The following is a 17,525-nucleotide window of genomic DNA, read 5'->3' as shown; positions in this document are numbered from 1 at the left end:
CATACCCCAGGTTCCCCGTGGCGGAAGCTCAGATCTCCTGGTCGCCAAACAGGTACCGCACCACACTAATACGTAGTCAGATACACCTACCCACCCCAATCTCACTTAGGGGGGGGGAAAGAGGGCTACATAAAATTGACTCATCCGTACCTATCCTTCATTACTTCCAAATCATTGAATATATGGACATTACATTGTGATCAGTGATACTGGGATTCTGCTTCAGCTGTGCAGCACTAGCTTGGGATGTTTTAGTCTCTTGACTTTTCAATTTACCATGCTATAAGTGTTTGTGCTAGAAATTTGTTATTATTGCAACAAAAATTATCCTCTGTGGTGAAAAAGTCTGTTTCCTGATGACGCTATGCAAAAATCCTGTTCATATAAGTACCAGAGAAGTGTTTTTTCAATTGAGGTTCCTAGGAACCCTTGGGTTCCCCGAACATCCCTGTAATTTTCAGGTCATTTGAAAATTGTACCAAATACAGAAGAATCTACAATGCATCTGATCTCAGACGCGCTATTAGAGAGGGTCGGGCTTCCTTACAATGCATCTGATCTCAGACGCGCTATTAGAGAGGGTTGGGGTTCCTTACAATGCATCAGATCTCAGACACGCTATTAGAGAGGGTTGGGATTCCTTACAATGCATCTGATCTCAGACGCGCTATTAGAGAGGGTCGGGGTTCCTTACAATGCATCTGATCTCAGATGCGCTATTAGAGAGGGTTGGGGTTCCTTAAAATGCATCTGATCTCAGACGCGCTATTAGAGAGGGTCGGGGTTCCTTACAATGCATCTGATCTCAGACGCGCTATTAGAGAGGGTCGGGGTTCCTTACAATGCATCTGATCTCAGACGCGCTATTAGAGAGGGTCGGGGTTCCTTACAATGCATCACCAATAACAAAAATCCTGCTGCTTTCAATGGGATTAATTTATTTGTTCCGTCAGGCATGTTCCCCTATAATTTTGTAACAGCAATTCTATCAATGGTAGCATGGTTTATTTGCAATAGAAGAGGCAAGTGATGAAGCTGCAAGGAGTATACATTTGGTCCTTCCTAAACATGAGACGTTGTGGGTTCCCAGACTCTCTAAAGGCAGGTCAGTGATCCTCATCCTTAGCAATCACTCATGTTAGCCATATCATTGGACATGCACAGTGTAAGCATTGTTACTATATCCTATGAACAATTCTGTGATGTGTTGTCAAATATTGGGACATGTTATAATAATACATGTGCAATATAAGTGGTAAAGGATAGAATGTTTCAATAAAGCTGGAAAAGGAATGTGTCCTCAATTTGTTGTCCTCACCCCTCCTATTGCCTAAACTTTCTTTGACACTAAGTTTGGTACAATGACAGTGGAAAGTCATAGACATGCTGTAGTGTATCTGCATCATAGCCATTACCTTCTATCTGGCAGTATAGGGATCCTCCACCCTTTCACCTGGCTCAGTTTAGCGTCAGACAGCTCAATGTACAATGGGAGCTTGGGGACCCAGACGGTCATTTCTAGAGGTGCATTGAGATGCTCATAGCTAAAAATGGCCTGTGCGTTCATAGAGCCCCTCGTCTCTTTCCCGCTCACAAACACGTAGTCACAGCTGCTTGACACCTGACAGAGAGAAAGAAAACAATATACAGCACTCTGTATTGTCAATGCAGTTAAACAATTTGCACAGGCACCCTCTCAACATTGAAGGGGTGAAACAGCACACAAGTGAATTACACAACTTTAGTTTATGTGGTTCCCCATCTCCCTTGGCAGTAAAATGTCAAGAACATGAAAAAAACAGGCTTACTGTATACTACAAAGCTGTTAAAGGTGTAAAAAGATTGAAGCATTGTTAAATCAGTTTATTTTTGGAGTGCAATGGAGAACTATTACAGTTAGTTTCTTCCCGCTGTTTATTACACTCAAACTGTACAGGAGAGATTCAAGGTACCTTCAACATGATGTCCATGGTAGCCATTTTAAGAAGTATTGTAAACAAGTGAGTAAGCATCACTGTATCAAGTCAATGGGCCTCATGCAGTAAGCCCCGATAAGGCTTTTTCGGCATTTTATAGCCGTTTTTTGCCCTCCTGATTCAGTAAGCCCCGATAAGTGGGAATTATCGGCAACTTTTCTTCCGAAAAAAATTTTTTCGCCACCCGGCTGCCGATAAGCCACTTATCGGGACTTTTTTTTCCCGCCTGAATTCAATAAGCCCCGATCAGCTTTTTGGTGCTGATCGGCAGGCCAGATTGGAGATTTTATGGCCAATCCAGCCCACCAACTAAAGTTGGCAACTTGCTGAAGGAGAAGCATCGGCAAGGGCGACACTTAGGAAAAATCAGCCCTTTTTCCTGCCTGTGATTGATGCCGGGGGTCTCCGGAGCTGATACCCGCACCGGAGCCCCCCGGCATGCATCCGAGGCAGGAAAAAGGCATTTAAAAGCCACTTCATTACCTTAGCGGCTAACCGCTAAGGCAATGAAGGGGTTAACCCACCGTGCCAGCGTTATTGTGGGTAGCGGGGATGGGTGAGGGGGGTATTTGGCCCTGGGTGTGAGTTTAGGACTTGCGGGGGGGATGCGGGGGCACTTAACCCCTTCACGACCGTAGCGGTTAATACCGCTACGGTCCTGAAGGGGTTAAGGCCTCCCGCTACCCACCCGCAAGCCCTAAACAACCACCGTTGGGGCTAATGCCCCCTTCACACACCCCCACTACCCACAATAATAAAAAAAAAACACCCCAGCCCCACAATAACGAATTAAATAAATAATTAAATAATTATATATATATATATATATATATATATATATATATATACCCAACAACACCTATACCCCCCTAACATACAGTATAGTAATGGGCAGAATGACTATTATCCACAAATGGATAATAGTGCAGTTGTCCATTTACAATACATACTCAACAATAAAGACTTTAAATACATATAGCACTCACCCATGTCCCACTGCCACGATGAAGGCCATCCTCATCTTCATCCTGCCCATGCCCCATCCGCTTCTGCAAAACAAACACAAGAATTACAACATCCAAATTAATGTCCCCTAACCCCTTAATCACCATAGCGGTTATTAACCGCTACAGTTATTAAGGGGTTAAGCCACCATCACCCACATACCCTCCCCCACAAAGCCCCCCAACCACCCTCACCCAATACCCACAGGGGAGTCCTACCAAATACCCTTGGGCCTAATACCCCCTCCCCCAGCACATACAGTACAATAATGTGCCAAATAACTATTATCCACATAGGGATAATACATTATTTGGCCATTATTAAGCACATTCAATAACGTTAAAATGTAAAGAAACTTGTACTAACCTCATCAATAAGAAGTCTCCGTCGCCAGCATCATCCTTGGGGTCCGTTGCCAACATTAGAAATAGCCACAACATTTCAATATCATTAACATAACACTGAACCCCTTAATCACCTTATCGGGTACTAACCTGAAAGGTAATTAAGGGGTGAAGCCATCCTGCAATGCCTACAACAGTTATGCATAACATCCTCAGTGAAATAAAAACCAATTGCCTAACCAAATTCCATTTAATCATTCAATCTGTAGGCTCACATGCCTCATAAAACATTGCATTTACAGTGTATACATGTAGCATAACATGTAAACTGCATGTACACGCTGCAAATCAATGTTAACAATACAATAATGCCACTCAAATCGCCATACATCACAAGAAGTATATTATTTAATACAATAAACTCACCATCAATGAATTACCACACATCAATTACATCCCTAAACAATTAAAATACCATCCATACCAATTACACAATGAACTAAAGCTATCCTAACAGAGAACAACTTCAAAACATAGTCAAAAGTACACCAACAATTACAATATAATAAAGCAAGGCTTTCCATATCCTACTGTACGGCCTGGAAGCCCAAAACTTACATCTGTCTAAAAATAAAATACATTTAGCACACATCAATGCATAGCCACAATGATTAACAATACAGAATTAGAAGCTTTAACAACACTATCATTTCTTACCCTGTATATATATCTGTACACATACATACAGACATACATACAGTGGGAAGAAATGATATGCATTGTAAAAAATGAAAACATGAAAAAGCAACACAAAAAACAGTTACATTAAGTACATTTCTTTATTTAACTTACCATTACTTGCCCCCACCGACTCCCGTTGATCAGCTTAATCACGAACCAATCCACGACACCATCCACGACACCATCCAGGAACAAATCCACAACACAATCCAGGAACAAATCCACGAACCAAACCAGGAACCAATCCAAGAACAAGTGCAGGAACCAATCCAGGAAGCAAGCCACGAAGAAATCCAAGAAACAATCCACGACACGATCCAGGAACAGGAACCCATAAAAGAAAAGAAAAAAACAAATTAAACATTAAAATAATAAAACATGACAATCAAGGGTTGTACTAGTTTTATTCTTAGTGAATCTGTATTAAAATACCTTGTTCCGGGGTCTTCTTGACATCCGGTGCCACGCCCTGGTCTTCAATCTTCAGGAGGAGGTCCGTCCTCCTCGGCATCTGCCTTCAAAATGAGACGACATAGGCTTTTATAGGCCTATGACGTCACATTTGTCGTCATATGGTTCCCACGGCCCTGATTGGGCCGTGAAAACCATGTGTTTTGGCCGATGTAAAAAAATTGATGACGTCACTTAAAGGCAATGCCAGCACAGCCAATCAGAATGGCTTTGCTGCTATTGCCTTTAAGAAAACGTCATGAAATGACACATGGCCGGACTCACATGGTACTTGAACCAATCAGAGTAGGGATGGAGTTCCCACGCTCTGATTGGCTGGCTTACCATGTGAGTCCGGCCATGTGTCATTTCATGACGTTTTCTTAAAGGCAATAGCAGCAAAGCCATTCTGATTGGCTGTGCTGGCATTGCCTTTAAGTGACGTCATCAATTTTTTTACATCGGCCAAAACACATGGTTTTCACGGCCCAATCAGGGCCGTGGGAACCATATGACGACAAATGTGACGTCATAGGCCTATAAAAGCCTATGTCGTCTCATTTTGAAGGCAGATGCCGAGGAGGACGGACCTCCTCCTGAAGATTGAAGACCAGGGCGTGGCACCAGACGTCAAGAAGACCCCGGAACAAGGTATTGTAATACAGATTCACTAAGAATAAAACTAGTACAACCCTTGATTGTCATGTTTTATTATTTTAATTTTTAATTTGTTATGTTTTTTTTTCTTTTATGGGTTCCTGTTCCTGGATCGTGTCGTGGATTGTTTCTTGGATTTCTTCGTGGCTTGCTTCCTGGATTGGTTCCTGCACTTGTTCTTGGATTGGTTCCTGGTTTGGTTCGTGGATTTGTTCCTGGATTGTGTCGTGGATTTGTTCCTGGATGGTGTCGTGGATGGTGTCGTGGATGGTGTCGTGGATTGGTTCGTGAGTAAGCTGATCAACGGGAGTCGGTGGGGGCAAGTAATGGTAAGTTAAATAAAGAAATGTACTTAATGTAACTGTTTTTTGTGTTGCTTTTTCATGTTTTCATTTTTTACAATGCATATCATTTCTTCCCACTGTATGTATGTCTGTATGTATGTGTACAGATATATATACAGGGTAAGAAATGATAGTGTTGTTAAAGCTTCTAATTCTGTATTGTTAATCATTGTGGCTATGCATTGATGTGTGCTAAATGTATTTTATTTTTAGACAGATGTAAGTTTTGGGCTTCCAGGCCGTACAGTAGGATATGGAAAGCCTTGCTTTATTATATTGTAATTGTTGGTGTACTTTTGACTATGTTTTGAAGTTGTTCTCTGTTAGGATAGCTTTAGTTCATTGTGTAATTGGTATGGATGGTATTTTAATTGTTTAGGGATGTAATTGATGTGTGGTAATTCATTGATGGTGAGTTTATTGTATTAAATAATATACTTCTTGTGATGTATGGCGATTTGAGTGGCATTATTGTATTGTTAACATTGATTTGCAGCGTGTACATGCAGTTTACATGTTATGCTACATGTATACACTGTAAATGCAATGTTTTATGAGGCATGTGAGCCTACAGATTGAATGATTAAATGGAATTTGGTTAGGCAATTGGTTTTTATTTCACTGAGGATGTTATGCATAACTGTTGTAGGCATTGCAGGATGGCTTCACCCCTTAATTACCTTTCAGGTTAGTACCCGATAAGGTGATTAAGGGGTTCAGTGTTATGTTAATGATATTGAAATGTTGTGGCTATTTCTAATGTTGGCAACGGACCCCAAGGATGATGCTGGCGACGGAGACTTCTTATTGATGAGGTTAGTACAAGTTTCTTTACATTTTAACGTTATTGAATGTGTTTAATAATGGCCAAATAATGTATTATCCCTATGTGGATAATAGTTATTTGGCACATTATTGTACTGTATGTGCTGGGGGAGGGGGTATTAGGCCCAAGGGTATTTGGTAGGACTCCCCTGTGGGTATTGGGTGAAGGTGGTTGGGGGGCTTTGTGGGGGAGGGTATGTGGGTGATGGTGGCTTAACCCCTTAATAACTGTAGCGGTTAATAACCGCTATGGTGATTAAGGGGTTAGGGGACATTAATTTGGATGTTGTAATTCTTGTGTTTGTTTTGCAGAAGCGGATGGGGCATGGGCAGGATGAAGATGAGGATGGCCTTCATCGTGGCAGTGGGACATGGGTGAGTGCTATATGTATTTAAAGTCTTTATTGTTGTGTATGTATTGTAAATGGACAACTGCACTATTATCCATTTGTGGATAATAGTCATTCTGCCCATTACTATACTGTATGTTGTGTATTGATGCTATGTTTATTGGGGGCATTTGTCCCCAATAAACATGCTACTATGCGTTAACCCCTTCATTGCCTTAGCGGCTATCAGCATTAATGTATTTTAATAATATTGTGCGGAAGCAGGAGGCCCCCTGAGCTGAAGCGCATTTATTTGTGGCTCAGAGACCCCCTGCCTCCCGAGTTACAGGCCCCGGTTTGGGCCATCGGTTACAGTGTGGACGCCATGTTTATTGCGGGGACGCTATAAACATGGCGTCGACACTGCCACCCGATGACACATACCGGGGCCTGTAACTCGGGAAGCAGGGGGTCCCTGCTCCACAAAGCAATGCGGTTCAGCTCAGGGGACCACCTGCTCACTGTACAGTATAATTAAAAAGACATTCATGCTGCTTCATTACCGTTGCACATAGCCGCCAAGGTAAGGAACGAGTCTTTATTGATGTGTGTGTGTTTTATTTATACTGTACATGTGCAGAGGGTCTCCGGAGCAGAACAGCGTTGGTTTGAGGTCCGGGGACCCCCTGCCCCCCGAGATACAGGCCCCTTTATGGGGTGCCGGTATCCCTCTGGTTTGTTTACAGGTCGCGGTCACGTGATCGGGACCTTTAAACGCCGAGGGATACCGGCACCTCATAAAGGGGCCTGTATCTCGGGGGGCAGGGGGTCCCCGGACCTCAAACCAACGCGGTTCAGCTCCGAAGACCCCCTGCACATGTACACTATGAATAAAAGTTGTTTTTAAATACTTTTTTTGGTGCCGAAGTTTGCGCTGAGAGAGCTGCAAACATCTATCGGCACCAAAGGCTTATCGGGAGCCTTATCGGGAGCCAGGCTGTATTGCCACAGCTCATCGGCAGCTTTGCTTTCGCAGTGCTTCAGCAGGGATCGGAAGGATTCGGCCCTTACTGAATACTGCGAGGGCAAATCGCCCAAAAAAAACATTTTCGCAATTCGTGCCGAAAATTTTGTATCGGGGCTTACTGCATGAGGCCCAATGTTGGGCTCTTTTGCCTCTTGTGATTTGGATATGGTTATAGAGGAATAACACATATTATAATGAATGTATTTTAATGCACAGTATAATATTCTGCACCTGGGTCCATAAATATGATCATGTGTGTCTTTCTGACAGTGTATTAAAGTACAGTACAGTTATTTTCTACCTGTACTCCGGCTTACAATTTTTTCATTGTCATGAAATGACATGAGTGTCATTTGGAGAAGTTCGTTAGGAGGAGTTACTTGGAGTACATATTATAATGGGATATTCATTTTAAGTCATTTTTCCCCATTCTTTACTCACAAAAATCTGCAAAGTGTGATGTAGTCAAATCTCTTACAATCTACCACAGATACATGATTGACAAGTTTGTTAAATTTGGTACAACTGTGCATTGATATATATACAGTAGACATGGGAGAAACAGATGTTTTGGGTAGACAGGTGTGATGCCTTTTTCTCTTGGGCATGACTATGAAGATTTGTGTAATGTAGGGTTATCAACCAAACTGTTTTTGACTGACATGGTCAGTTTTTTAACACTTGTGTCCAGTGCTGTCTATAAAAAAGATGGGGTGTGTGCCGAGCACGCACGTTGTAAATGAAACTTCTCTGCGCATGAGGAGACAGCGCTGGCCGCTTCCCTGTATGTACAGGCAGAGCTGGCCGCTTCTGAACATGCACGAGTGGTGTTGTCTACCTATGCACATGCGCGAGTGGTGTTGTCTACCTAAGCACATGCGTGAGTGGTGTTGCCTACTTCTGTTCATGTGCGAACGGCACTGCCTGCTTCAGCGCATGAGCAAATGCTGCTGCCTGCTTTAGCACATGCTCAAATGGCGCTGCCTGCTTCTGTACATACGCAAACCGCGCTACCTGCATCTGCGCATGCGTGAACTGTGCTGCCTGCTTCTGCAGATGCTGTGCTGCTTGCTTCTGCGCATGCGGCACTGGTCTATTCTGCGCATGAGCAGGTGGTGCTGGCTGCTTCTGCGCATGAGCAGGTGGTGCTGGCTGCATCTGCGCATGTGCGAGCAGTGCTCAACACTCGTGGATCGCTTTTTCGTATCCAGCAAGTATTTTTAGTGCAGTGAGATTAGCCAGTGGGGACGCGTGCGCTCGTGCACACACCTTACTTCCGTTACGCATTTTTGTCTCCACGGAGGAATTTTCTCCTATGAGAATTTAGTAGGTGCCAGCAAAAAAGTTTCACTTAAAAAATCTCCCTCACCCAGCAATGTAAAAGCGGAGGTGGGGTCAACACTCCACCTGGCTTTGCAGCCTTTCTCCTCTTCCACTTTCTGCTGCAAAATCTTTGTTGCCTGTGTCCTACTCTTGGTTTCCTCATGCACTTTGTTTGATGGCCACAAGAAAAATGAACAGAATCATGACACTGGTCTGCTGTGAGATACGTTAAGCCAGTATTATGTCTCTGAATTTTCCCTGTTGGGGCACACTGGGCGAGACTGGGATCTGTAAGAGACTATAGGAGGCACTGCGAGAGACACATTGGACATTAGAAAAGATCAAGGGGATAATGTGACTGCAGCAGGCACTGTAAGAGACTCAGGAACATTGAGAGAGACATGGAAATGCCTTGGGAGGGTACTGTAGTTTGCACCAGGGAGTTGCAGGCAAAAAAAGGGATGCTCTAGAATGCAATGCGTGCAATGAAGCAGCCTTGAGTGGAATTTGTTTCTCCCTTCTAGATCTTCTCTGTCATTGCCATTGAAATCTGTATGAGGTTTTTAGGTTTTTCTTTTGGTCTGTATTGGCCTCTAGGTGAAGATTCTGTATGTGTGGTGGGTAGGAGGTTTGACTTTTTAACAACTGAAATTCTGTAGCTTGATGGGGCCATTTTTATTAGGAACCAAAGTTGATAGCTTCAATTGTTGTGATTACATGCAATTTCTGTTAATATGCAGGGTGGACTGTAATAATCCCCATATATATGATATTGAACTTTTCTGTGATGTATTAGTTTGACCTTAAAGATAACCGCGCTAATCACTATTGACATCTTGGCTACACAAGTGGAAGCAAAGCACTTCAAGGTAAACCCGCATGTGATTTAACCCTACATGCAGAGCAAGCCACGCTTTCCTCACAGGAAAGTGCTGCGGGTATCCATGGATACCCATTATCCTTAAGGATCTGTTCTAATACTGCCCACTTGCAAGCAATTCCAATGCAATAACAGGCAGGCATAAAACTGCCGCTGGAAGATGAGACACTTAACTGATATTGTGCCAAGTACAGATCACTCTGGCTAATCTGTGTGATGACCTAATATCTTTTAAACCAAAGACACAGAAAGAATACTATAGCTGTGAATTTGAATCAAACATCACGCATTGCAATTAAAACTAGAGACTGATATACCAATAAGATGGCAATCAGGTTGGGAGAGCTTTGCATACAATACAGTACATATAAATGCTGATAGAAAGTGAACCAATCTCCCACAGAGCATACTATTTAGTGTAAAATAATTTCCTAAAGGTAGCTGGAGTGAAATTACGGATTTGCTAAATTTGGGATGAGCACCATTACTTATATGAATGATACATTTGTAAAAAGATGTAATATACTGTAGCAATGATCCTGAAGAGGGGACCTGTTTTATTTTTTCTAAATACAAAATAAAAGGTAAAAAGGAAAGAACTTAAGTAAGAAGGTGTATAAGCAGGTGCAGAAAGATACCAGTAAAAGGATGGGATGAAAGGAAAGAATCAGCCATAAAGGGAAGTTTCAGAGAGACAACAAAAGCAGTAGTAGGGGTGGAGAATGTAAGATACTGTACAAAAGGACGGTGCAGAGACAGCCCGAGTGACGAGAATGTTTGCGTACTATAAGACATGTGCAGACATCAAAGATAGAAAAGTGAAGAAAACAGAATGGATTAGTTCAAAAGAGCGAGCAATTAAAAGAATACAGAAATGAAATACAAAATGGAAAGGAGCGAAGAGAGTGTGAACTTTCTGGTGTTCTGAGGAAGATGCAAATAACATGAGTGGTAAGGATTAGATTAATAATGCACTGAAGTAATACTAAAGAATGCTTACTATACATACTACTGCTGCATCAGTTCCTGCCTCTCTCACCTTGATGATGTCCTCATTGCTGGATTTGCACTTTGTGAGAGACGAGATATCTGTGATGATTCCAGATGTCTCAATGGCAAGAACCTTCACTGGGATGGCTACTGTCCGGCCAGTAAGTATAGCTGTGTTAATGATCTCCGTGTCCTGGTAACACAAAGTGACAGCTAAACATCTGTACGCCAAACATACACAATAAAAGACAGAGAAAGACACAGCCAGACAGTTGAGACAGAAAATGCTGTGAAAAAGCTGGCAGAGAGATACCCGCAGAAAAAGAGATGACAATGGCATAAAAGAAGCTAGCAGGTAAAAGATCTAACAGTGAAAGAAGCACAGTAATAGAACCATTGCAATGTGAGAGATGTCTAAAAATGAGAGAACCATAAGGATGCTAACCATTGCCAGGGGGACGATGGCTCGGATGTCCTTCTGTATGACCGTGAGCTCAGTCACTGCCTTTTCCAGATCAGGTGGGGGATTTCTGCCCCTATATTCTAGGTGCCACATTATACGCCTTGTGACAGACTGACTGGTGAAATTCTCCATTTCAAAGTCCAGCTGCATTATGTGGTAAGGGACATCATCAGTCCTAAGAACGAAGACAAGAATAAAAGACATGTGCCTCCAGATTATATAGCAAACACCTACTGTGACATGACAAAGGAAAGACAAAAAAGAAGGTGATATATATCCAAATAAAGAAATATAATGACTAAGATAGAAAAGAATCCCCTTAATGCGGCTACCTCGTCTCATGTTTTATCCACTGTACAACATGTGACAATAGGGTGTATGAAGCCGGCATGGGGCCCTGTGGAAGACCTGTAGATATACTAATGGTTATTCTACCTGTACAGGCAGTCCTCGGTTATCCGACACAATGTGTTACTCAAAATGGCGTCGGATAGCGAAGCGTTGTAAAGCGAAAACATATTCCCATAGGAACACGGTTAAAATCAAACGTTCCGTTCCTGAAGGCATTTTTAATGCTAAAATACACAATATATTTTACTCAAACAATAAGATTATGCTGCACACACATACATTATGATGTAAAGATTATATTTATTGAATCCAGAACTGTATAATAAAACTCTTAGACATGTTTAAAGGCATAAATACCCCACTAAACCTTCACACAGACTGATCTGGATGATTTCCCTGACTGCAGCTTTCTAATTGACATAATGTTGTAACTTTGCAAAGCGTCGTAAGAGCGTCGGATAAGCCATTTTGGCGTCGTAAAATCGTCCATAGGGATGCATTAGACAGCGTCGGATAAGCCATTCGTCGTAAAGCGAAGCGTCGTAAAGCGAGGACTTACTGTATTGTATCTTTTTTTCAACTCACTTGCTCCCTACTGCTCCCAGATCTATCTTCTCCCTTATCGTTCTGCTTCCTTCTCCCATTTCTCTTGCCATCCCCTCCTTACATTGTGTATTTTTTCTATATCGCCAAATCATTTAGTTCACTTCCTTCAATTTCTTACTTCTTTATTTGGATATAGGCATGGGTACGCTTTTGAAGGCGTGGGTTTAACTTTGCGTCAACGTCATTAGAGGGTTTAAGATTAGTGTGTAGATAAAATCCCAAACAGATGAAGATGGGTGGTGCTCGCAGGGAAAATTATAATATAATGACTAAGATAGAGACGAATCCCCTTAATGCGGCACTGAGAGACACCCTACAGTATACAAAACTTAAACTTTTAATTTTTCGGTTAAAATAGAGGTGTTGGGATATAACAATAAACAAACAACAACTATAATTTAAAAACGGAGAGTGTGAGAGCATGATAGTGCTGAAAAATAATTTTAACTTAAGTGGGTCTATTAAGGTAACACCTTACACCCCCAAATGAGTTTATTTATGTACTGTACATTATCTGAACATGGAGGTTTCTGCAGCGGAACCACTGCACTCTCAGCTTTGAAGAACCCATGGCTCCTAAGATATTTGTACCTAAAATGCCCATAAATGTCAAATAAATAAATCAAAGATGTCGGCATCATCTCTTGTGGCTTTCTATTGGCTGCCGCAGCAAGGCTAAACCCATTGCCCACATTGTGTCGATCAGACCATCGCAGGATGTGAGGGATGCCCTGACCTTGGATAAATCATCTCCAGGAAACCCCATTTCAGTTAAGGTAAAAATAAATATATTCCATAAATACATTTTAGATTTGTGCTTTAAGTAAGGGGGCAATAAAGTGACAGAGATGGCAAAAGCAAGAGGAAGGTGAACAGAACTGGAAAACAGGTGGATGAAGATGGTGGAAATGAGATAGCAAAAGAAACTAGATAAAACTGGAAAAAGAGAGCGCTAAGGGGAGAGAAGGAGAGATAGGGAGATAAAGAGACAGAGACAAGGAGAATATTAAAAGGAAGATTGGAATTGAGAGCCAAGCAAATAATACAACTGAGGAAAAGAGAGCTTCAATTCATTTCACCTACCAGGTGAGAGTTTCAAACAGGTTGCCTGCTGAGAGGGAATTAAATAAGAAAGTGAATGCTGAAAGATATAACAGCATCACAGCGGGGCGAGATCAGCTAGCCGTGGCTCTAACTTTCTGCATCAAATCAACTCTCATCAGGAGCTCGAAATCAACACAATAACACAAAACAACACGATATAGACCGAGAGTCAAATCACAGTTACTGTATTTAGTTCTTCTTTCAGAATGACGTGTACAAGAAACCAGTTTTCACATTGAAAAACACTGCCCAAACAGCAGCCTGCTGTATAATGTACAAAGTGAGAGGCTAGGCCTTGGAGCATACAAATCTGAACGGCAGCTTTGGGAAGTGTGATCTGAGAGGGTAGGGAGACATGACACACATCTCAGATACTTGACAGAGCCAGACTGCAGGAGACTCTCTCATGTGGTGTTGTTGGCACTGAAGTCTCTCTCTGTCAGCTCCTGTCAAATTTGCATTCTAACTTCCCTGGTTCGGCTTCTAGGTTTTCACATAAATCCACTATTTCGCTAACAGCCAAAAGCTAGGTTGATGGGTGAAAGGACTTTTTAACAGCTATGTGTACTTCATTCATAACAGGATGTTGTACATAGCATTTGTGTACTGTATCTCAAAAGACTTTCCCATGTTTCTTATACAATATCATATGTATAGATGTGAAAAATGTCTGCATGCGTTAGCGAATTTTACACATTTCACTTCTTTTGCTTTTGGGAAAATAATTTGCTTTCATTGAAAAGTTTGCAACAAATTCGATCAAACTTTTAAAAATGCTGGGGCTGCTATTTCGGCATTTAAAAAAATGAAATATTGCATTTTTAACAATTTGGCCTTGTTGCAGGGTACATGCAACCACACACGCGGGTTCTCTTGATAAGGCTTCTTTATTGAGCCTTAAAAATATACAGCACACAAAAAAAATAGCTTCTCTTCAGCATACAAAAACAAAATAGCTTCTCTTCAGCAGACAAAAACAAAATAGCTTCTCTTCAGCATAGAAAACAAGGCAGCTTCTCTTCAGCATGCAGGACACAGACAGTTCACCACACATGTAGTTTGAAAAACAGACCTTATAGCAGTAATCTCTTCAGTATTTCAGTCCTGTCTCCTGACCAGCTAGCTTTCATGTGTGTACAGCCTGGGGATTTTAAACACCTTGATTATGCAGCTGGGGTCAGACTAATTAAGCAGCCCTTCTCAACTGAAACTTAACCTCGTCACTGCTGCACTGCAAGCCTAAACATAGGTTTGCCAGGTATATGGCTGGTGACATCATTCACCCTGTCACAGGCCTGTTTTGCTAGAAGTTAGTTAGAGCATTTTGATTGTAATGTCTCTCCTGAGTGTCCTGGGCTGATCTGAGATTCTCCCTAGCAAAATGCCCGACCACATCTAGGCTTTTCCTAAGGTCCAATACATATTGCAGGGTATTCTTAGAAGGGGACCGCTGTTCCTCCCAGAACTCCTTTAGGAGGTCTAGGATACCCCGGGGTTGGCGGCCTTACAGCAGTTCAAATGGAGAGAATCCCATGGAGGCCTGGGGAACTTCCCGCCGCACTGCAAACAGCAGAAAAGGGAGAAGTTCATCTCAGGCTCTCTTCTCTGAATCTTCAAATTTCCTCAGCATCCCTTTTAGAGTTCGGTTAAATCTTTCCACCAATCCGTCAGTCTGTGGATGGTAGACCGATGTCCGAACAGACTTGACCTCTAGTAATTTTAAGACATCCTGCATCAGTTTAGCCATAAAATTTGTACCTTCGTCTGTCAACATAACCTGGGGAAGATCAACCTGTGAGAACAGCTCCAACAACTTGTTGGCTACTTGCTTCGCCGTTGCTGTTCTCAGGGGGAACGCCTCTGGATATCTTGTTGCATAGTCAACTATTTCAAGAATAAACCTGTGTCCTTTCGCAGAAGGTTCTAGAGGTCCTACCAAGTCTACCCCAATCCTCTCAAAGGGAACTGACACCAAGGGTAGAGGAACCAAAGAGGCTGGTTTTTGTCCCTTCGGACTAGTTTGCTGGCACTCCGGACATGCAGCACATAACTTAGCAATATCACTATGTATCCCTGGCCAATAGAATCGGGACGAAATACGGTCCAATGTTTTATCCCTGCCAGGTGACCACCCCAAGGGACAGTATGGGCTAGAGTGAACACAGATTTAACAAACGCCTTGGGAACCAATATCTGTCTGGTGACCTCCCCTGTTTGTGTCTGCCTATTCACCCTATACAGGATATCATTTGATAATTCAAAATGGGGGAATACTATCACCCCCTGTGCATTCAATATCTGCTCATCAATTTTTACCACCTTATCATACTTTCTAGCAAGGACTGGGTCTTCCCTTTGCCTCTGGTAAAATCAGGGAGGTATAGGTCTGGTAAATCTCCAGGGACCATATCCCCCTCCCTCTGGCCATCCCCAGCCATCACTTTTGACTACTGGCTACTAGAATGGTCACCTTGAGACCAAGATTTCTGCAACCAGTCCTGTTTGTCAGAGCGTCTTTGCTTCCGAGTCTTTGGAACCCGGAGTCTACTGGGAAAAAGGTCTGCTGAGAAGGGGAACAGTTTGCCAGGGTTCTCCTGAGCTATAGAACAAGGCTCCTCATGAGAGACTGGAGCCATTAGGTCCGAAAAGAAAGGCCAGTCCAGGCCGAGCACAACGGGGGCAGGGAGCCAAGGAGCGACTCCTACTTCGAGGTAGGCTTCCTGACCTTTTACCTGTAGCCGGATTTTGGCCGTCGGATACCGTTTTACATCGCCGTGTATACATTCTATACTCCATGGAGAGTCAAAAGAACACACGTTAGGCGGTAACAGTTCCTGGAAGACCAGAGTTTTCCCAGAGCCCGAATCTACAAGGGCCTGGACGCTTTTTCCCCCAACCTGGACTGGAAGTAGCCAGGGCTTGTAATTTTCGGCAGTGAAGGCCGAGGCGACGGTCCTGATGAAGGAACAATCCATCTGTGGACAGTCCACATGCCGGTGGCCTTGTTCTCCGCAGGCGGAACATGGAGAGGGTTCCCTCACAGGAGGGGGCAGTGGATAGCGCTCCGCTGGACCGGATACTGGAGACCAAGCATCTGGTGGGTCCTGCGGGTGACGTCCTCAGAAGTTCCTCTCATTTGGCGACAAGCCAACATCAGGAAGGGGATAAGGGTCTCGGCGGTGCCCGTCGTTTTGACATCTTCCTTGTTGGAAGGACTGCTCCTTTCATGGCACTTGGCAGTTGCGCATGGAGGGGCCATAGTTTCTCCGTTGTTCTAATCTCCCTCTTTGGGTCTCCGCAAGTGCTGGTGAAGTTGGATCCGTCAGGTCCAGGGCACTCGCCTGATCCTCGGCCCCAAGGACGTTCTCAACGAGTCGGACCGCCAAAGCTAGGGTTTCAGCAGCATGGCGTTTTACCCACGAGCGTGCGGAAGGGGGTATTATGTGTAGGAATTGTTCCAACACCACTTGCTCAAGAATTGCCTCCTTAGTGCGCACCTCGGGTTGTATCCAGCGAGTACACAAGTCCAATAACCTCTGAGCGGGGACCCAGCGTCTCATCTTAGCGGTGTACTTCAGGTTCCGGAACTGCTGCTGGTAGGTCTCTGGGTTCAGACCTAAGCGATCCAGTATGGCGGCTTTTACTTGTTGGTAGTCCATTGCCTGATCTGCTGGGAGGCCCTGATATGAGGCCTGGGCTTCTCCTATGAGGAGCGGGGCCAAAGCAGTTGCCCAGCGATCTGCAGCCCAGCCCTGAGCTTCGGCAACCCTTTCAAATGTCAGTAGAAAAGCCTCTAGATCCTCGTTCGGAGCCATTTTCCTCAGGAGGACTGGGGGTTTGTTTGCAAGTTCTGGACTGGCAGACCCCTGGAATTGGGTCAGCAGCTTGGCCACCCGCTCATCCTGTGATGCCTGCTGCTGGGTTAGGAGCTGGGTTTGCTGCTGCAATAGTAGTTGGGCCTGCTCCTGCATTAACAGTCCCTGCTGTTTGGTCTGCTCCTGCATTAACAGTCGCTGCTGTCTGGTCTGCTCGCACAAAAACTCTTTTAAAAATTCTTCAATTTTTCTCATTTTTGTGTGTGTGTGTGGCCCTTCAACTGCAGGGGCCTCT

The 17,525-nt window shown here is 43.5% G+C and overlaps 1 protein-coding gene across 1 annotated transcript in view; it reads right to left on the bottom strand.

Annotated features, from left to right (window-relative positions):
• The window catches only part of TMEM132E (transmembrane protein 132E), a 475,320-nt gene that overhangs the window by 15,253 nt on the left and 442,542 nt on the right, over positions 1 to 17,525 (bottom strand). The window contains exons 4-6 of the mRNA XM_075589907.1: positions 11,337 to 11,529; positions 10,941 to 11,084; positions 1,416 to 1,621 (exon numbers count right to left, since the gene is read on the bottom strand). Of these exons, the coding sequence (XP_075446022.1) occupies positions 1,416 to 1,621; positions 10,941 to 11,084; positions 11,337 to 11,529 (543 nt within the window). The remainder of the gene's footprint in view (positions 1 to 1,415; positions 1,622 to 10,940; positions 11,085 to 11,336; positions 11,530 to 17,525) is intronic.

This window comes from Ascaphus truei, chromosome 3, assembly GCF_040206685.1.
Source record: "Ascaphus truei isolate aAscTru1 chromosome 3, aAscTru1.hap1, whole genome shotgun sequence".
In the NCBI taxonomy this organism is placed as follows: domain Eukaryota; kingdom Metazoa; phylum Chordata; class Amphibia; order Anura; family Ascaphidae; genus Ascaphus; species Ascaphus truei.
This window is presented reverse-complemented; position numbering and strand designations above follow the sequence as displayed.